This window comes from Solanum dulcamara, chromosome 3 (genome assembly GCF_947179165.1).
Source record: "Solanum dulcamara chromosome 3, daSolDulc1.2, whole genome shotgun sequence".
Taxonomy (NCBI): domain Eukaryota; kingdom Viridiplantae; phylum Streptophyta; class Magnoliopsida; order Solanales; family Solanaceae; genus Solanum; species Solanum dulcamara.
The window spans coordinates 9,846,534-9,870,202 of record NC_077239.1 but is presented as its reverse complement, the minus strand read 5'-3'; the positions used below and the strand labels follow the sequence as shown (position 1 = coordinate 9,870,202).

At 29.7% G+C, this 23,669-nt stretch overlaps 1 protein-coding gene across 1 annotated transcript; it reads left to right on the top strand.

Annotated features, from left to right (window-relative positions):
* The first annotated feature begins 3,960 nt into the window (after nucleotides 1-3,960).
* Nucleotides 3,961-6,013, top strand: LOC129882388 (trihelix transcription factor GT-3b). The gene is made up of 3 exons (XM_055956657.1): nucleotides 3,961-4,237; nucleotides 4,330-4,538; nucleotides 5,032-6,013. The coding sequence occupies exons 1-3, from the start codon at nucleotides 4,138-4,140 to the stop codon at nucleotides 5,596-5,598; spliced, it is 876 nt and encodes a 291-aa protein (XP_055812632.1). The 5' UTR covers nucleotides 3,961-4,137; the 3' UTR covers nucleotides 5,599-6,013.
* Nucleotides 6,014-23,669: the final 17,656 nt, after the last annotated feature.

Genomic DNA, 23,669 nt, shown 5'->3' with positions numbered 1-23,669 from the left:
ATAATAATAATAATAATAACAATAATAATAACAATAATAATAAGCATAATAATAATAATAATAATAATAATAATAATAATAATAATAAACAATAATAACAACAACAACAACAACAACAACAACAACAACAACAACAACAACAACAACAACAATAAAAAAAAGGAGAAAAAAAAAAGGAAAAAGAAAGAAGATAGATGAGAAAACGTAGGGGGATGGGATACTCTTATTTTAGAAAAATAACAAATAAAAGAAAGAAAAGGAAGATAAATGAGAAAAAAGAGAAAACTTAAGGAGGTGGGAGGGAATATCTTATTGATTTCAAATATTTCTCTCAATTTAAATATTTAACTTATAAGAAAAATATCATTGTATTTAATAAAACAAGGATAAGAAAAAGTAACAAAAAGAACTTTTTAAAAAAAATGGATATTATATTTGAATTCAAATTCAAATTTAAATGAAATTTGAATTGTAATAGAGTCCTAACTTTTTAGCTTTATATATATATAATTTAAATATTAAATAAAATTTTAAAAAATCATGATAGTAGTAATAATAATAATAAAAAAATAGTTATAGCAGTAATAACAACAATAACAACAGCAATAATAACAACAACAACAACAACAACAACAACAATAATAATAATAATAATAATAATAATAATAATAATAATAATAATAATAATAATAATAATAATAATAATAATAATAGAAAGATAACTAACAAACAAACAAAATAGAAAGAAAAAAGAAAAGAAAATAAATGAGAAAAAAAAAGGGAGGAAGGGGGGGAACATAGGGGGGAAATAGAATTATTATACTGATTTCAAATTTTAGCTTATAAGAAAAAATATGCATTTTATTTTAAAATTAAGGATAAAGAAGAGTAATTAAAAAATCTTTCATTAAAAAATTAATATAATATTTAAATTTGAATTTAAATGAAATTTGAGTTAGAATAGAGTTCTTACTTCTTAACCTTTTTCATACATACTCCTACAATTATATATAATATTAAGCTTCCTTCTGTTTTTTTGTTATTGATCATTATTTTTATTGATTAATATATTTACTGCAGTCTTTATATTCTTCATTTTTTAGAAACTATGTATGTTTTAATATTTTAATTTGTATATGCAGATGAGCGATAGTCGTATTACATGCTAATGTTTTTGCTATTATATATAGGTTTGAATTGAAGTAAGGAATTTGTTTTGTTCTTATTTTGTTTGTTTGTTTTTTGATAATTTTTTATCAAAAATTTTAGCGATAGTCGTATTACAGGCTAACTTTCGTTATTATTTTTATATTATTATTTTATTAAAATAAGTGTTCATATATTTTCTGTATGTGTGTGATGATATATTTATTTAATCAGATGTTGCAGGAAATTTTGAATGAAGACAAGAAGATTGAGAAATTGGTAATTCAATAACTTTTGTTCACGTGAAATTTTTTCTTATTTATTACCTTTTGACCTATTTAAGGTGTTTTTTTTATAACATTTACCTAACGATTTTCTATCTATTTTATTGATTAACACTGAATTTGTTATAGCCTATTCTACCCACACCTTGCATATGTAAGTAGTTTTTTTAAGCTGAATTAATACGAGTGAAGTGTTTTAAAAAATACATTTAATATTACATAATTTGAAACTATATAATAAGTTTGTATTAAAATTTAGACTCTTTAAATTTTGATAATCTTATCAGATATACAGATCATTTTGAAACTTACCACTAATTTCAATTTATATTTGAATTATATATTTGTAATAGATATTAAGTTGGTTAGAATTCTCCTAAAATTATAAAGAAAAAAAATTAAGTTCCTCAATTTATCAAAAAAAATAGTGTAGTTATCTCCAAAATAATGAATTCAATGAGCATTTAAATATAAAAATTTAAGTAATTTAAATTTAAACTCAACATTTTATATATTGAAATAAAATATAAAAAAACTTAACTACTTATTACGTTAACACACACAAAAAAAATATTCAAAGTCAAACTAGCAAAAAGTAATTAAAATATAGTAAAAAATATATACTTAAAGATAAAGGGGTGGGGGGGTAGGGGGAGAGATGATACTTTAAAAATATAATGAAGTAATTAGATAATACACATATTATTGTCCATAAATTTTAAATTGAAAAGATATGAATAACAAAATAAAAATTCAAACAATTTAGAAATTTAAGAGTAAACAAAATAACTAGATTTGATTTATATTAATAAGAAGAGCACTTGATAATTATATATTAACAATTTAAAACATGATTCGTTGTCTCTATTCATATAGATTTATTATGGGGCATAGGGGATGGGAAATAAGGTGGGACATGGAGAAAGAGGAGTATTTAACATGTCTGAATAAGATATCGCAATAAAAAAATTTACAAATAATATTTTTATATTATTTGCGCATCGGACAAATACATATACTAATATATATATATATATGATAAATGCTCCTATTAGGACTTCTCCTTAAAAAATTATAAAAGTTCCTGCATGACCTCAGGTGTTCATTACAAGATCACTTAAATTCACCTCCTTTATTTATATACATAATTCATCAATTGGAGCAGACCTAAGGGTCACGACTTATTGAAGATAATTCATCTGTGACATATTTTACACAATTAATTTATCTATACATTAAACACTTAAAAATATCCGTAAAAACTTTTTAAATTTTTCTGGTGAGATGATCTTATAGAAACACACTCAACCAAAACAAGCTATAATTTGAATATCTAATAATTTATTAAAATAAATTATAGTTGAAGTATCTAATTATTTATTCCTTCATATAATGATGCTTGGAATTCCAAAAAGACCTGATGCCGACGCCTCCGACACCCCATACACGGTTCACGCTGTGCCACATTAACGCGTATTATGTACAACCAAAATATTAGATGCAAGAATACAAAAAAGCATACCATATAGTAATAGACAAGTATTTTTCAATGTACTTTCTCTATTTAATTTTATCTTTGGCACAAACCAAATTGAGTATTACAACAAAGGTTAGACAAATATTAGTAATAATATAGAAAATATTTGGAAACCTTGTGGAACAAGCATCTTAGCTAATACGTACACATAAAATCAATTAAAGCCGCATATATCCAAAGGGGGTTCTGTTTTTTTTTTTTTTATATCGACAGCGTGATGTCATTTAATCGCAATATGAACAAATGTGGATGTCAATTCTAATATTATTATAATTCAAACTTTTTAAAGATTACTAGTAATATTTTGGACAGAGAAAGATAGAGATATGAGTTTACGCGTAGAGAGATATGAGGGCAGACGCTGTTTTTGTTTGAAGGAAAACAAATACGGTTTGATTGTTATGTTGCGTTTTTCGAGAATTAATTTAATTAATTTTTAAAGATAAATTAAATTATATTATAATTTGATATTTTTTGAATTAATAATTTAGATATTTAAAATATACTGCAAAAGAAACCTCGTATAAATGTTAGTCAAAATTTATATGATTTAACTTTAGAAAAATAAACTATGACAATTAAAAAAAATAGAGGGTGTACTCCTTCGATCTACTTTTACTTTTTCAGGATTGAGTTGATATAATCTTAAAAAACATAAAATGATAATTTTATTATATCACTTTTTGAATATAATAAATTTAATATTTTAGAAAAATGGAAAATAGCTATAACTAATAAAAAAATATTAGAAATTAAAATAATAAATTATTTCTTAAGCAAAATGAATAAAAATTGATATTTATTTTTAATATGACAGAATGAACGGAAAAAGAAAGATTTGATTCACATTTTCCCCTTTTTCTTTTTAATTCTTCTGATGGAGAAGGAACTCAAAAATACACCTTGCTTTTGACACATAAGACCATAGAAATATTTTCATTCTTTTTCTTTGACAAATTAAATTCACACCTTATTTTCACACCATAGACTATATACTACACCCCTTATTCAACTTCTTTCCTACATATAAAACCTTTCTTCTTCTCTCTTCCCAAATCTTTTTCCTCTCTATTTTCTTAACCAAAGCCATCTCTCAAACTTCAACTTCAACCATAGTCCAAACACATACATATGTACTTTTAAAATAAAAAAATCTAGGGTTATTATTATATGGATCCTCATCTTCATCACCATCATCAGCAACAACAACAACACCAATTTAGTCATCAAAGTGTGAATATCGATACGACTAGTGGAGGGATTAATATCGGTATATATATATATATATTTCTCTTCTGATGATTTATCGTTTTTCAAGATTTATGTTCTGTTAGCTTTCGCATGACATCTTATTATTTTCAGGTGGCGGTGGTGATAGGTTCCCTCAATGGAGTATTCAAGAAACAAGGGATTTCTTGATGATTCGAGCCGAGTTAGATCAAACTTTTATGGAAACAAAAAGGAATAAGCTTCTATGGGAAGTCATAGCAACAAAGATGAAAGAAAAAGGTTACAATAGAAGCCCTGAACAGTGTAAATGCAAATGGAAAAATCTTGTTACGCGTTATAAGGTAACATATACATGGTTGATGGAATATAATTAATTAATTTCTATTTTATAGTATATAGTTTTAATATTCTTGAATAAAGAAAACTTATTAAAAAGCAAATGAAAACTATAAGACTCGTTCCTTCTTTTATTAGGTTTCTTTCCTAGAAAGTCACTAGGAAAGAAATGTAAAAAAAATACTTGAGTTTCAACAAAGATTATATTCTAGAATGTCTATACTAACTAATTAGTATTCTATTTTCTATACAAAACTAGATACTCCTCTATGGATTCATATATAATTTTTAAAAATATACATTTTAGACTGAAATATTAAAGATTGAACTATCAAATTTAAATTCTGAAACCGTCTTCACAGGCTAAGTATCTTGATCTTGATGAAGGGTTCCTTGGGATTGTAAAGTTTTTTACCATTTTTTATATTTAGTTTTTGGTAGATCTTTTTCATCAATAGAATTAAGTATTCTTTTTGCATTTCCATTTTATTTTAATAGGGATGTGAAACGCTTGAACCGGAAGCTCTACGACAACAATTTCCATTTTACAATGAGTTGCAAGCAATTATTGCAGCTAGGATGCAAAGAATGTTATGGATAGAGGCAGAAGGTGGTGGTGGCGGTGGAGGAGGGGCTAGCGGGTCGAAGAAGAAGACTATATCTTCTGATGAAGAGGAAGAAAATGAGGATAGTGAAGGAGAAAAGGTTGGCAAAAAGAAAAGAAAGATTAAGGGAAATATTATTGTTGGTAGTTCTAGTGGTGGGAATAATAATAATTTAGTCAGTAGTTTAAAGGAGATTTTGGATGATTTCATTAAGCAACAAATGGCAATGGAAATGCAATGGTTAAAAGCTTATGAAGAAAAGGAAGAAGAGAGGAAAATGAAGGAGATGGAATGGAGACAAACAATGGAGGCTTTAGAAAATGAGAGGCTTATGATGGAAAGAAGATGGAGAGAAAGAGAAGAACAAAGGAGGATGAGAGAAGAAGCTAGAGCTGAGAAGAGGGATGCACTTATCACAACTCTTTTGAACAAGCTTAGAAGAGAAGATCACAACATGTAGGGTGCACGTACGTACGGTCAGACCTCTCTAAAACAATCATCATCTATAACAATATTTCAATATAACAATCAAGTTTTCTTTGGAACAATTCTTTCATGTTATGTTATGAGTATCATATGTTTCCAATACTGTTATGGAGAGGTTTCACTGTATTTTAGAATATAAAGAAAGTGGAATATTAGCTAGCTAGCTGATTAGACTAACTTCTTTTAATTTCTTGATTAAATTTTTGCTGATGATGTTCTTGAGGATAGTTAAAAGGAGTAGAGAAAAAAAAAACAAGAAGCCCTGTGATAAGAGGTTTGTCTTGAAGCTCTCTTCTTGTAGTGAAAAAACAAAGTAAGTGTTAGCTCTATGCATTTTATGTCTCTTCTTTTCTTTAGTTTGTAATTTATAAAATTTCTCACTTTCTTGATCTTTATGTGTTTTTGAGCTTTTATCTCTGTCTTGCATTTCTTAGTTAATTAGTACTATTATTCTAATGCGCAAGATAACTTACTTTATTATGCATGTTTGAATAATCTTATATATATATTTGGAGAAAAATATACATTGTGTAAAACTTAATCTATATATTTTAGCAAGCCATTTTATGAGGTTTTTAATTAATACTTATCTTAGAAATTTACTTATAGTTACATTATAAGTAACCTGGTCATGTAAATATTCTTTATACTATCAATGCATAGAATTTACATGTCTAATATCACACTATTTGTGCAAATTAGAGGGGGGTTATATATATAATTCCAATATAATGGTCTTTGTTTTTTTATGGAATAGTAGAAGGTCTTATTTACGTGGATGAATGTAATATATACAAGGGCTCTATGGTGTACACTTAATTACCATGTGAATATATTGGCATTAGCTGGTGGAACGCGTAAATGGGAAGTCAATGTTTGGAGTTATAAGAGGATTCTGTTACACCTTTTTCATGGTGCTAGCCTGTCTGATGATACTTATAATCATTGTCCATCTTTCTTTTTGCCAAGTTTTATTCATTATTTATTTTTGGTTTACGTTCGATGTTTGGTATCTGCATTGAAGTTCGATTATCCTAATTTTGCGTTATGTAAGACCCCATTCGAGAGGAAGCGCTTCCTATCAAGGATTTTTTCATACCCAGATCCCAAACACGAAGCCTTTGATTAAAAGAGCAGCAGTCTCATCCACTTCACTATATTCTTTAATGGTAGTTTTATGCATTATTATTATTATTGTAATTTGAAAATGAGATCTATCTCATAAAACTTGTTATATATATATATATATATATATATATATATGCTTGCGAGCGCAAGGGTGGAGTTAGATAGGGTAGTGGGATTCATTCGTCGTCAATAGAAAATTATACTATATGATTAAAATTATTATTTTCTATTTATATAATAATAGATGTTGAACTTTTTTCGACTTCTCAGTATTTTTACTTTTTCATAGTTTGAATCTATTTAATGAACTTTTGACTCTAGACACTAATGGTGCACTATGAACATTAGGTCATTAGCTAATCGATGGAGACCATTTATCTTCAGGAAGCTAAGGCGGTGGTGACAAAGTAAATTGATTATACCTAGGTAGGTAGATCTATCCTAGCTAATAATATATTTTTCTTTCAAATCACCTTTTTGAGCTATATATAGATTGCAATTATGTAAAAAAAAAAAAAGATTTAAAATAAATGGAATTATATTCATCAAGACTACTACTTTATTCATTTTAATTTATGTGACAATTATTTGACTTTAGCCACATAGAAATGGTCAATGTCCATTACGCGAACTAATTTTCGATATAGCTTTTGTCATATTTTATCATCTCGTAAATATGAGTCAGAGATATATGGATATATTCATTTCTTGTCAAAATAGAATTTTACACAAAATTTCAAATGAATTTTGATTATTTGTATGGCTATAATTAATCAATTAATTCATTAAGGGTAAAGAGAAATTTTAAATTTAAATTATAAAATATAACATTTTCCAGGACAAATTAAAAATGAAATATGTCACATAAATTAGAACAGAAAAAAGTATAATATAAAGGATTCATTGGACTTGATAGCTAATTTGATTTAGTTACAACGCATTGATGATGAGGGGATCAAGTCTTTATTATCTTTCTATGTTTGTTCTATGAACAAATTTTAAATGACCAAGTACTTTCCTAATTGCTAAGAGCATTGATTGTGCATCTTAGTTCATTGTCTGAGTTACCATTTCAGCTATAGTTTTCTTTTTTCTTTTCATGAAGAAATTCAAAAAAAAAAACAAGAAAATTGATGTGGTGGTTTGGTGTCTGTTATCCATATTGGAGCTGACTAAATTCAAACTCGCATCGAAAAGTCCCATATTCTAACAAAAATGATTATGTATCCAAGGGGACTCGAACTCGAAGCTTCGCTGGTTAAGAATGAAGGAATACTTATCACTCCACCAGAACGTTGGTGCATGTTGGGTGGTTCATATATATATATATATATGTTTGCACGGGAAAACCAAATTAGGGAAATAGGCCAATTAATTTAATATTCAATATTGACATAAATATTTTACTTATGTTATAGGGGAAATTGATTGTGATGCAATGCATGTGTATCTCTTTTATAGAGAAACTAATATGCACATAGTTTTAGTTATTTTAGCTAATCTTTTCTTTTTTAGGTTTTTCTAATTATTTCATCATCCAAATATAGATCAGAATTTCTATATGCCCATTAGTTAATTGTAAATATTGAAAAAAAGCCAAATACATACACAACTAATTGTTTGACACCATTTTTCAATTTAACCTTCTTCCACTTTGATATTTCAACCTTATTCAAAATGTGTCTATTGAACTATTTACGCAGAAATAGCAAAGAAGGTGTTCCTCACTTTCCTTAAGCACGTGAATATATAAATTCAATATAATAATTTTCTTTTTTTGTTCTCCATTTAAATTTTTCACATTTTTTCTCTATTTATTGTTATCGGTACCATTACTGGAACTTGACTAATTTAAATTTGTGTCGCATAGAGCTCCATTCTTTGGTGGTCTCTCCATTGTTCCACTATCCTTCTGCCCCTGCCTAAAGAAAAAGTATATACAATCTACTATGTTTTTTATTTATTTATTTATTGAACTTCAACAGAAATTATTCTGCATGCAATTTCATTTTAAAAGATAAAAAAAATCCTACAAAGTAAAATCTTATATTATTTTTGGTAAATTATGCAAGTGTTATCATTGAAAAAGTATAATTCATTAGTCATCTTCAATTAGTTTATGCTAAATTATTGATTTATATTATATTAAATTGTTAGTTTACTTTTTAAGCTCTCTTCTCTTATTTTTGTATGAACTTTGTTCAAGTTAGAACGTATTACTCTTTATTTTTGCTCTTTTTGCTTGTAACGTATTAACTTTATAACTTTATCGATCAATGAGAAAAATAATTTTAAATTTGTCAAATTTCTTAGATTTATTAAATTTCTGATAATGTCAAGTTCAGATGTATGTATTATTCATAGATTTGGCATTCAAAAACTGGTGCGTATAATTCTTCCATTTGGTTGAAGCATGTATACTCTTTTCCCCTCTCACTATACATCATCGATATAAGAAATTTTTATAATATAAAGTCATATTCACATGTTGTAGCATGCTATCTATTTTATATTCAAGAGTATAAATATCACATTTTAAACAAGTTAATCAATGACATTTATACATGGGATGAAAATAATAAATTACCATTTTCCCCAGACAAAGTGTGATTTGCTTTCCCCTTTACTTAGTTAAATGTACCACGTTGTTAATGTATTGAAACTTCCTGACAATATATATATATATATATATATATATATATATATATGCATCTTTTTCTTCATTTTTATTTCTATTACTATGTGTTGCTTTATTTGCTTTGATTATCATACTTTTTTGTGGTTGTTATTTTCTTTTCTATCATGCTCTTGCTCTAATTGTACTTTAATTGAGTCGATGATCTATCAAAAATATCCTCTCGACCCCATAAATATAGGGTAAGGTCTAGATACATCTTATTCTCCCCAAACTTCACTTATGAGATTACATTGAATATGTTAATTGTATGATAAAGATAATATTCTAACTTCAATCGTTCATGCATCAACAAAAAATTGCACGAGTGAGGAATCAAGGAAGCTAGCTAGAAGGCCATGAGTTTATCGATATTTTTTGTTCAGAAAATTACACTATATATATAATTAGTAAAAATTATTTACATATGTACTATAATATAGAAATCTTGATTCAACTTGAATTCAGTTTTTTATATTTTAAATTTATTTAATGAAAATTCTGACTTTCCCACTATGATATATACATGCAAGGTTGATGAATTAAGCAAATAATGTGAAGACTTCGAAACATTTCACATGACAATGCGTAACATGCTTATTCTTCTTTTTTTGGTCTCGAATGCCAAATTGTGGACACGACAATTAGTCACCTTTCTCCACCATTTATTATTGTCTTTTTCCAAATATCTGCCTCAATTTTCTCTTTTTTTAAAAAAAGCAATAAAAGATCAAACTAAATGAGATATACGTGAGTCGAATAATCGAAAAAATCTGACATTATCAACCTAAAAAGATGTTATAAACCAAGTGAAACTAAACTATCTTATATTTGACATAATACAAATGGAGGAAAATTCACAATTTGAATTTTACGGTTTCAAAAATTCAATTTTTTAAGTTATTGAATTTTAAACTAAATAAGTTATATATATATATATATATATATATATATATATATATATATATATATATATATATATAATAATTTTTTAAAGATAAATACAAAAAAAATGTGAACTAAGGTTATTGAATTCATCTGAAACTGTAAATTAAGAATGTCAATGGGGCAGAGCCGACCAGCCCTCCTAAAAGTGAGCCCCCTCTGCAGGTTTCGAGCTGGGCTAGGCTTACTTTTAGGAGGGCGGATTGAGGTGGGAAAATGGATATTCCAACTACAACAAAAACAATTTTTAGCGATAATAAATATGCACATTAATAAAGATTGTTAAAGTTTTTACTGACACTAATTAATTGTCATTATATTGGATTCAATGTTGTTATAGATTTTAGAGACATTTAGAAACAATGTTAATTATTTCTAAAAAAATCATATTTAATTATAATTAAATTATTATCGTTAATTAATTATCGCTAAAGATATTTTTGATGTAGTGTCTGATCCAAACCCCAACCCATTATATATAACTGAGTTCGCCGAGGTTTTGTGAACTTTATTTGCTAAATTGGTAAAATTAACATTAAGAAATGTGTATATTATTTTACATTTCTTATGTACACATTTTTTTTTGACACATACAAATTCATTCATCTTAATTAAGTAAAACGTTTAACAATCATATTTAAATAAGTATTTTTAGGTTAAAAGTAATACTTATCTTTTTAAAAAGATGTGTAAAAGCACTTAGAGTCGTTTGTATGGGCGTAAAAATAGTATTGAATATGTTGTATTAGTGATATTGATATTAGTACTGTTGGTAGTAGTTATAGTTGTATTCATTACATTGAAATTATTTCATATTCATGTTTTTGTTTGGTGTGCTAAAAATAATATGCATTGCATAATTTCTTTAGAAAAATATTTATTTATAAAAATACTCTTGACAAATATGATGGAAATGATAGGGAAAAAGTTTTGAGGATCAACAGTGTTTTTAACCATGCTAATGCATGTATTAAAACCTTTTGCATTATTAATACCATGAATTTCTATGTATTAGTTATACATATCTTAATACCAAATAGAGTATATAGCTAATGCTTGTATTAGTTATAAATAAGTTGAAAAAAGTGTATCAAACAATATACTAATTATTTTTTCTAATTATACGCTCTACCAAGCGATAAATAGCTGGAGGGAGTAATATGTATGTCGGAAAAAGGCCTTAAATACCCTCAAACTATTAAAAATGGTACAAAAATGCCCCTCATCCATCTATTAGGCTTAAAATGCCCTTGACATCCACCTTTAGATTCAAAAATGACATTTTCTTTAACGGAAAACGATATTTTAGGCCCAATAGATGGATGAGGGGCATTTTTGTATCATTTTCAATAGTTCGAGGGCATTTTAGACCCTTTTCTGTAATTAAAATTCTGTTAAATAAATTTTGATTTATAATTAATTTTAAATAATTAAATTGCAACCAATAGATGGCCGTCACGTGTTTAAAAAAATTATTCAAATTATTTAATTAAAATTTTGTTAAATAACTTTTGATTTATAATTAATTTTAAATAATTTAATTATAATCAATAGATGGCCGCCACATGTTTAAAAAAATTATTTAATTAAAATTCTGTTAAATAAATTTTAATTTATAATTAATTTTAAATAATTAAATTATAACCAATAGATGGCAGCCACATGTTAAAAAAATTATTCAAATTATTTAATTAAAATTCTGTAAAATAAATTTTGATTTATAATTAATTTTAAATAATTAAATTGTAACCAATAGATGACCTCCACGTGTTTAAAAAATTATTCAAATTATTTAATTAAAATTCTTTTAAGAGGGCCTAAAATGCCCTTGAACTATTGAAAATAGTACAAAAATGTCCTCATACTCTTTTCTGTTAAAGAAAAGATCATTTTTGAACCTAAAGGTGAAATTCAAGGACATTTTAGACTCAATAGATGGATATGAGTATTTTTATATAGTATTAAATAGGGATATATGTGGAAGTGACTTGGGAAAATAAGGTAAAAGGGACCTTTGAAAGTGAAATGAAGGATAGGGGATTTGTATTTTTTTATTTTTTTTATTATAAATATTTAATTAGATGTTAATTATGAAGAGATGGGGTTGAATTAGAATATTTAAAAGTTTAGGGTAAAAATTAAAAGATAAAAAACTTTTAATAAAACCCTAATTTTCATTCATTTACTCCACTTTTTTAAACTTATGTTCTCTATTTCTCTCTTCTCTTCTCTTTTCTTTACTCCATTTTTTAAAACTTCTGTTCTCCATTTCCCTCCTCTCTTCTCTTCTCTTTTTTTCATTTTTTTAAACGCTCTTGTTTCTTTTTCTTTCATCTTCTTCTTCCTTAACTTCTTTACTTTTTTTCTTCTCCGTTTTTCCCTTTCTTTTTAAACTTTTTGTGTTTTCATCTTCTTCTTCTTCGGATGTTGTCATTCTCATTTTTTTCTTCACTCCGATTTGATTACGAAAATTATATTAAAAAATTGATGAAAAGAGAAGAGAAGAGAATAGAGGATATGTTGTAAATGTTTATATAAACATGAGTTGTTCAAGCAACCAAGAAGATATTTAAACAACCAAAAGTTGTTTAGTTCAAACAACCAGAAGATATTTAAACAACCCTAAATTGTTTAGTTCAAACAATAGAAGTTGTTTAAACAACCAAAAATTGTTTAAACAACCAAAAGTTGTTTAGTTCAAACAATTAGAAGATATTTAAACAACCCTAAGTTGTTTAATTCAAACAACCAGAAGTTGTTTAAACAACCAAAAGTTGTTTAGTTCAAACAACCAGAAGATATTTAAACAACCCTAAGTTGTTTAGGTGTTTTTTACAACCCTCTTATATGTTGGACCTATTTGTAAATAGCAAAACTTTGGGGTGTATAAAAATATTCTTTTTTAAATTAGCATAACCCATTAATACCTAATTATACTAGAGTCCCTTTTACTCAATTCTTAAAACTTGTGTCCTATATCCTCAAATAGATAACTCAAAAGTCTCTTTTAATTAAAATCCCCAAGTGACTTTGAAGAGTCCCAATAGAATGCTATGAACCGACCTTCGGTTAGATTTGCAGTACTGACATTTATTACATATGTGGTCAAAACTTGAAAATATAGGAACTACTTTACTATTAAAATTGGTCAAAGGTCCAATGCATGGCCATTTCTCAAAGACTTCTCCACTCCTATTTTACTTTTTAACCCAACAGTATTTTCTCTATTTATGTTTTATTCTTTATCTTCCCTAATAAGCAATGACCTCATTCACCTCTCAACCAATCCATTCTATTGACTAGATAATCAATACATTTTGGATGTGTATTGGGTAGACTCACTCTTCTGGAACAGTTTGTAATTACTATTTTTTAAATGTGTATTGGGTAGATTTAGTATAATAAACTTGACTAAAAAAGCGTTGACAATTATTATTGTGATAACATATATTGTATTAATTTTATGATAAAGATAAGTAAAGCATTCATGACTTTAAAATTCTAGATTCGTTACTATCTAAAAGAGTTTTAAAAAAAATGTCATAGTATCACCTACCACCCAACCTAGGAAAACTGAAATTGCTAGTTTATTTGATCAAATTTATAAAAATTATAAACACTTATTTTATAAAATTATATTATTTAATCAAGCTTTTTAGAAAATTCAAATTTAAAATTTGACCAGCCGCAAATGTGAATCATTTCGAGTGAATAACATATCAAAAGACTGAAGCATGGAGAGAAGCTCATGTCTAAAATTTGAGATTGTTTAGAGGAGATTTGACCTGATCAGAACTGAAAAAATCAGCTCATGAGAAAGATGAATTGTTGCAATGTATAAATAGTGTGTGTGTGTGTGTATATCTGATTAGGGGTTGTGTGGGGGGGGAGGGGCAATTGGACGGATTGGATCAAATTTGGGCGGTTCGTAATAGGTCAAGACAACAAATGGGTCAAGATCTAATCCAACCTTAATTTTCTTGGGTTAAAACGAATCAGATAATGGATCATAAAACAGGTCAAAACTCAATCCAAACCTAATTTTTGTAAGTTTTAATTATTTTATTTTTTCTTTTAAAATATTTTAGTACCCAATAAAAATATTTATTTCTATATTATGACTATATATAACATATCAAATTAAAGAAAAAAGTTTTTTAACAAATATTTTGACAAGATTTTTCAAAAATCAATTTGAGTTACATATCAATTCAATTTTTGATGAGTTGAAATAGATTGAGCTAATAAATAAGCGGATCAATAACATTTCGGATTGGCCGGGTTGAGTTTGATTTTGCCGTTTCCATTTCTTATACATAGTTATACATCATACATACATAATTATACACTATTAATACAATATCTATACATTACATATACATCTGACAAATTTAGTTTAATTTTTTAAGTCCATATATAGTTAGGTAAGAATCCATTTAATAAAAATAATAATATAATATTCGATCTATGTCACCACTTTTATTTTTTCAAAAAGTTGTGTTGTTTTGGATCTCGTATAATTATTGTAGAAACTTTATACTATGTCACCAAATTTTGGGGATGTAGTTTGTATTTTCGCATTTCTATTATAGTTTCTGAAAGCTTGACTTTAAGATTATACTTTCGTTACCTCTTTACTTTTATTTTAGTGTTATGATAAATATTCAATTAAAATAAAAATTGATTTTTTTATTGGTGGGTTAGAGTATCTATCATCATGACCTTAATTTTTGAGTAGTGGCAATTTTCTATCTCTTTAAAAGTTAGAAAATGAGCTTCTATATATAAGCACACAAGTCTCCCTCTTCCTATTCAATGAGAGATAAATGAACTTTGATCAAATTCCATTTCTCGATTCATACTACCCCTTAATCTAAAACCTAACATAAATGATGTCAAATTTAATTTATGAATAATTTCTAGAAGTGAGGGTACGTATTTCTTGTTATTTCCTCCACGTAGTAAACAAGGATTATTCAATTGAACATATCAAAACTTGTCAAATTGTGTTGTTTTAATCATAGGACATCTCATAATTATGTTAAGTCATACTTATATCAAACTTGTAGGTGAAATGTGCCAAAGATCTCTTAACACACTAATCTAACTCTTTTAAATTTACTACATAAACAAATTAAATTATAAATCATTAAAACCTTCTAGATGTAATGATGCCATCAGTGAAAATTTTCTTCATGAAAGCTTAAGAGCGACTTTTGTATAGTCATTATAAACAATCTCTCTGCTTATGAGGTATGCTGGCAGATAATATATATATGACGCCACGTAGGATATATATGAATTGCCACGTAGGACGTGTTTGTCTACTTGTTGAATTCTATACAAGCTCAAGTGTCTACTTGTGCACACCCAAAATTGGAGGACATAAATGTCAGATGAGGCCAAGTGAAATGGTATTTTTATGTATTATGCCAAAGATTATGGGCTTTTCACTCCTAATGTGATCTAATTATTACACTTTAGGGAAATGGTGAGTCATTCTAATATTCTAAAGTTGTACTAGTTCATACTTTGACGATGTTGTAACTTAAAATGTATTTCTATTTTAGGAAAAATTATAAACTTTTTATTTTTAATACTTCATATATAATTGATGTCCAAGGTTACCTCACTTTTTGTCTATTGAGTAGGCATTACACAACTTTTCTTTTTGACCAGAATAAACATAACATTTGGGCCAGACTAAACAATAGGTAAAAACATGTGTTTTGCCTGTTCAACTTCAACCTAATTTCCACCTAAATAAGTGTACGTTTGAAACAATGATTAAAAGCCTCCCAATCAATATTTCCTTAAGATAAGCAACATATATATACAAATACAAAAGAAAGAATAAGGAAATTGGCTGGGTTATTTAATTAGGATGTCAAATGTGTGACCCACTTAAAGACCTAAACATTAATTAAACACAGTGCATTAAGGACGAGCATGAAAAAGTATTGGCAGAGGAGACCCTCATTAAACAGAGATGACAGTCGTACTTTCATAAACTCTTGAATGAAGAAGGGGACAAAAAGATTGTGTTGGGAGATTTGAAACATACAGGGAGGCTTCACAATTTTGGGTGTTGCAGGAGTATTTCGATTGAAGAGAATAAGGGTACTGTGTGTAGGATGCGCTGGGGAAGAGCAACCGGACCTGACGAGATTCCTGGGGAATTTTGGAAGAGCATGAGCTCGGTAGGTTTGGAGTGGCTGACTAGGTTATTTAATGTCATCTTTAAGAAAGCAACGATGTCCGAAGAATGGAGGTCGAGCGTAATGATCTCTCTATACAAAAACAAGGGGGATATCTAGAGCTGCAACAACTATAGAGGTATCAAGCTTTTAAGCCATACCATGAAAGTGTGGGAACGAGTGGTGGAGATGAGGGTTAGGAGAGGCATGTCTATTTTAGAGAACCAGTTCGGATTTATGCCGGAACGCTCAAATACAGAAGCCATCCATCTTATGAGGAGACTGGTGGAGCAGTATAGGGAGAGGAAGAGGGACTTGCATATGGTATTCATCGATCTAGAAAATGTTTACGATAAAGTTTCACGAGAGATACTATGGAGATGTTCTAAAGGTGTACCTGTGGCGTACATTAGGGTGATCAAGGACATGTATGAGGGTGCTAAAATCAGGGTAAGGACAGTAGGAGGGGACTCAGAGCACTTTTCAATTGTGATGGGGTTGCATCAAGGATCAACCCTTAGTCCATTTTTATTTGCCGTGGTGATGAATGGATTAACGCAACAAATTCAAGGTGAGGTGCCATGGTGTATGCTTTTTGCGGACGACATAGTCCTGATCGATAAGACTCATAGAGGAGTTAACACTAAGTTGGAGGATTAGAGACATACCTTGGAGTCTAAAGGGTTTAAGCTGAGTAGGACCAAGACAGAGTACTTAAAGTGCAAGTTCAGTGAGACACCTCAGGAGGTTGGCGCGGAAGTTAGGCTTGGTGACCAGGCTATCCAAAAGAAAAGTAGTTTCAAGTACCTTGGGTCTATTATGGAAGGCAGTGGGGAGATTGAAGATGACGTCACACATTGTATTGGGGCAGGGTGGAGAAATGGAGGCTCACTTTCGGTGTGCTATGTACAAGAAGGTGCCACCACAACTTAAGGGCAAGTTCTACACAGTGGTGGTTAGACCAGCTATGTTATATGGGGCGGAGTATTGGTCAATTAAGGTCTCTCACGTTCAAAAAATGAAAGTAGCCGAGATGAGAATGTTGAGATGTATGTGTGGGCATATTAGGAGCGACAAGATTAGAAATGAGGCTATTTGGGACAAGGTAGGAGTGGCCTCGGTGGAAGACAAGATGCGGGAAATACGATTGAGATGGTTTGGGCATGTGAAGAGGAGAGACACAGTTGCCCCAGTGCGGAGGTGTGAGAGGTTGGCCATGGATGGTTTCAGAAAAGGTAGGGTTAGACCAAAGAAATATTGGGGAGAGGTGATTAGACAGGACATGACGCAGTTACAACTTAGCGAAGGCATGACCTTAGATAGGAGGGTGTGAAGGACCCATATTAGGATAGAAGGCTAGTACATAGTCTCGTTATTCTTCCGTATTAGTAGGCGCATTAGCGTATTATAATTTCTTGTGCTCTGACTTCTGTTATTATCTTTCTATTACTTTCTGTACTTTGATTACTCTATCTTATCTGTGTCGCTTTTGTTATTTGCGTTATTCGTTATTTGCTTTCCCATATCGCTTTGAACTTTTTAGCCTTATCTGACCTCTTTTTATGCTTCTTTTGAGCCGAGGGTCTCTCGGAAACAGCCGTCCTATCTTGGTAGGAGTAAGGTCTGCGTACACTTTACCCTCCCCAGACCCCACATTGTGGAATTTCACTAGGTTGTTGTTGTTGTTGTTGTTGTATTCGTGTCCGGTACTTGATTTGGATTCTGATTAATAATCTGAATTCGTATTGTGTAAAATCCATTTAAAGAGAAAACACTTCCTAATAAGATTTTTTTTTATATTGAGAACTCAAATTCGAAATCTTTAATTAAAGGTGAAAGGAATCATATATGTCATGATCTCACTACAGCCATTATTGATAATTTATCATTGTCCCTTAATACTTTCAAAGATGCAGAAAGTTTACGACATAACAATTAAATGCGATGTTTAGGAAGAAAATGTATGGATAATAATATTTAGGGGTTGTTTGGTTGATGTTAGAATTATGCAGGCATAATTAGTAATAGATGAATTAACTATGAGAGAATTTATGTACTATTTTACGCATTAGCTATGCAAGTTTTGGTTATTCATGTCTTACTTATTTCATGTTCTATCATGTATAAATTTATCACTAATTGTACATGTATTAGTTATTCTAAATTGCATATCAATTATTATATTAATTTTATACATGAATAACTTACCTCCTAACAAGCTATCAAACATAATATTACTTATGTAAAATTTAATCCCTCATAACTTATTTTCAAACCAACTATCAAACAATCCGTTCATATATCATACATGGTGCATTAATTATAAGACCAAAAGGCCAATAATAAAAATGATTTTCCTGTGAAAAAAACTAGTCCCTCACCCCTGTATTCCAAAATGGAAATCCAAGGAGGCACTGTCCTTATTTTTTAATAGATGAAACAATTATCACGTGACAAATATTGATTATACTATACTATGATAGTTTAATTATTTTCAACAACTTGCTCATCCCCTCTTCAACTAAGTTTATCCGTCAATGGTGTCACAGTGTTTAAATGGTCAATATACTTTAATCAATTTTACCAGGTTACTTCCAATCTTTTTCTCATCTCACTAAGTAGTTCTAGTGCAAGGATACACTATACTTATAAGTGTCATTTCTGTGAAGTGGCTAAAACACATCTAAAGTATCATATTTTTTAAGTTTCATATCTAAACTATTGAAAATGTGAGTCATACCTAAATTATCACTTATTAGTTTGAGAAACACACTTTTTTCTTTTATTACATTCAGCGTATGTATTACTAGAAAATTTGAAAATAAAAATTTTAAGTGTAAGAGCCCGTTTGGATTGACTTATAAGTTGATGAAAATAACTTAGGTTTTTTGAGTGTTTGCCTGGCCAATTTAAAATTATTTTGTGCTTAAAATAAGTCTAAAAAAATAATTGGGGTTGTTTGGCTTAGCTTATCTAAAACAATTTATAAGCTACTTAGATAAGCTAAGTCAAACATGCACTAAATCTGATTTAGATCCCCAATGACTTTTAAGCGATTGGTCACCGACTAAAAAGATGTTGCAGCATGCAAATCATTTAAAACCTCATAAAAAAACCCACCATTGTGTTGCTTTTCTCGGTCTTTTTCAACAGTTATATTCTCTTTTTGTCACGATCCAACATATTAGATTGTGCGGGCATCTACTCTAACACCTATTGGAGAATCCTTATCATCCAATTTAAAAATGGGAAATGCGGAAATTTATAAAAGATAGGAAATTTTTTTAATAACTTGAAAAGGCCATGAACCTCAAGTACAAGAAAATACTTTTACCTTTAACTAAAAAACCCTCCCAAGGAACTAGTTTAAGCAAGTACAAAAGTTACTAAGATTTAAGAAATAATATAAAGAAGGAGACACAACTTTCATCATAGGCAGAGAGGAATGAAAACTGTCGGAGATTATCATCGTATTTACCTAAGAAACACCACTGACCCTACAATCAGACTATGCCAAATAACATAGCAAGAGTAATATTAGTACAAACAACACGTACTGAAGCATCATCGGCAACCCGAATCCACCACATAGTAACATGTAAATAGTCAGAAGGAAACATGCAATATGATAATTATCCATTCCAAATCTGTTCACCATGCCTCTACTATCCCGAATTCACTATCCATAACTAGTACACTTTGATCCTAGCTTCCTACCTTCTTCCGTTGTCAACTCTACCATTTATCATTCCACTTTATTATCATGCTAAGACTTTTTCAAGCCTACCCTTTATATTACGCTAAGGCTTTTCTAGCCTAACCCTTTATACACACTAAGGCTTTTTAAGTCTAACCCTTGAAACACACTAAGGCTTTCTGTAACGATCAGTTCTGATCGTTATAGGTAGGCCAATGGTGAACGAATTGAGCCATAAAATATTTTAGTTAGTGACTTAAAAATTCTAGGTTATGCTAGTTTCAGACGGAATCTGAGTAAGGTGAGGTGTAGGAAAAATCGGAAATGGATTGGAGATAATGTCTAGGCTTGGGTTGGTTTTTCTAGTAGCCAAGATGTTAAGGAGTCCATAGGGCCTTTCAAAAATCAAATTTGAGTGAGTAAAACTTCCAAAATTGAACTTGTGAAAGGGTTGGTATGAAACGTTAAGGATTAAAGGTATGTTGCTAAATATGGGCTTTTGGGGAGGTTTTCTAGTCTCTAATCCCGTGCAAGCCACTATAGCGAGTGTCATTCCGCTATTTCAAGACAACGACCAGGTGCTATGGTGGGTAATTAGGCGCTATAATGGGTAATCAGGTGCTATAGTGCTTGGGTGGCTACGTCCGCGTCGCTATACTGAAGTAGAATCGCAATAGTAGGGTAAGACAGGTTTTTTTCAAAAAAGTCCAAAAAATATCTTATTTTCTGCAACTTCATTTTTGGAATTGAGAGGTGATGCAATCTACAGAAAAACTTAAGAATAACAAAAAAAGAAAGTAAAAGAAAGGAAAATAAGATAGAAGGGTAGATACATGAAAGGAATCAAAGACAACCAATTCAATATAGAAATGACCTCCTTTGAATATCTTATCAAACACCTAACCTGTTAGAAAGACCTCAAAAAATTAGAATTTCCAAGCAACCCTTCTTTCTAATCTGCAACACAACCAAAAGCTTAAAGCAAGCACTCAAATCTCTCAAAAAGTATTAGTCTTGATGTTTGATCATAATCTACCTTCCAAAATAATAAGAACTATTACTTATACTAGAAAGAAAAATAAATATAATAGCTATTACAATTTTATCCTTAATGAAGTAAAGGCGTTGTTTGGTTGTCTTTCTTCGCAAGATGAGAGCAAGCATTAGATGAAGCTGATTTTTGTCCATCTCGCATATCAACTTCCTCTATCGATAGCGTAAAGCTTCCCAACGAAAGAGACTAAAATCGTATCTGATTCCTTGGGTCTTGCTGCATCAGCTATCGTATATAGGAGGCTTTAGCCTATAAAGCAATTTAGTAGTCGATTCCTCTGAATAACATGACAACGCCTTGACCTTTTCTTCCTTCTTTGAGGACCAAAATTGATCTTCGAAATGGAGAGTTTACAACTATATTAACTGCATGTCGAGCGAGAGCGTCTTCTTCTCGAGTGAAAAAGCTTACTATTGCTCTTTAGCTAGCCTTGATCAGGGAGAGCTCAACAAAGTCGAGACCAAGATGATGGATATTTCAAAGAAGATCGAAGAAGATGTTCTGATTCACCGCTTGAAAGGATGAATGCTTTAAAATTCATAAAGTAGCATGACCAACTTGTTCCTTCAACTTTCATCATTTCAAGCTATCATAAATATATGGAATCCTCGGGATGATTCCATAATGCACTCAAGTGCATCTCTCTTCATGAATAAACCTTGTAACACTTGGAGCTCACATGCTTGGCTCCTCGTGAAAGGCCTCGAGGCACCTTGGGCTGTATCAAGAGAGGCGTTTAGGTAAGTTCATTACTCCCCAATCTTGTAAATTAATTCTCAAGCCTTAGAATATAATATATTACTCTTGGAGAAGGGTTTTGACTTGATTTAATGGTGGAATAAGCTCTAGTTTGAATAGAATGATCATTAATTGCCTTAAAATTTAGAATTTGAGTATAATTCGAGTTTATTTAGGCCATTATCGTTGATTGCTTTATTATTGTTTTAGAGCAAGAACAAGCCATGACACTTCAAAATGGGAAAGCTCAAGTTCTTTAGAGTTTTCAAGATTTGATTCGAGGTAGGTGATGGTTGTGTGTTTCCAAGCTATGCATGTATGCAGGTTTGTAGTATTATTTATGCAACACATGTGAAGGAAACTAAAAGGCTAATGTGAAATGACACTATATTGATAATCTCATGCAATGAACCTGTTTATTTACTTGTGGTTTCAAGTGCATTTGTTCATTGTGATTGTGTATGTTTTTTGTGATTGATGGTTGACTCGGGTACCATGCAGATATTGAATACTAATTCTTGGCTTGGATACCACGCCTGATATGAAATAATAGTCGGCTCGGATATCGCACCAGTACACTAACAGTTTGTATGTGGGTCCATGAGAGGACTGAGTATGTGCATTTGTGATCATATGTGATATTTTTCATGCATTGGTTGATTCAGGATATTGTGATTGTAATTTGTATTATACTATGATTGTTGGCTTATGCGTTCGATTGTTTTACTATTCCGTGGTGCTTGTTTATATTCATGTTTTAAAATTGGTGTGTGATCTTACCAGTATACTATGGTTGTGTACTAATTCCACACTTGCTCTTTTTTTGTTGAGCACAAAACATATTCAGACGACTCATATGAGACCTTAGTTGAAAGATGCTTGACTTTCAAATCCAAGAGTGAGCTACTCTTCCGGGCTATCATGAATTCTTCTCTATTTCTCTATTTATCTTTTCAGACACAAACACTTTAGACTTTTAGTTTATGATTTCTAGTTTTCGGTGTTGCATTCCATCCTTGCCTATTTAGAATTTTGATACTATGACTTTCACATTCTAGGAGTTTATTTCCGCAATTGTTTATGATGATTTGACTAAGTTTATGGGAACTTGCTAAAAATAATATAGCCAATTTTTTGCATACTTTTCCAAAAATTACATTATTGAAATAAATAATCATTATATCTGAATAAGATAATAAGTATTATACCGCTGAAACATTATTATTATTATTTTTATTTCACTAAGGAGTTCTAATAACCAAGTTCTTTTTTATAATTTTATAGATTTGACCTGAAAAGAAAAAATAACATTACTTTTTTGGTAACTAACATAATTTTATTAATGACCAGTGAGAGTGTTTACAAATTCATAGCTCAATCAAACTCGACTAGCTATCTCCTAGTTATTAATGTCCTAAACTAGTGCATTATATAGATACAACTTAAAACTGAAAATTCTGAATGAGAGTAGTGATATCAGGTGTTGGTCGAGCACTACAAATATATATGTATTATCTCAACATATAGCAACCTCAAGAGTCTAGCATGGATATATTTTTCTTTTCCACATTTGAGGCTCCATTTTAGATGATTGTGGAGTGATAGGAGGCTC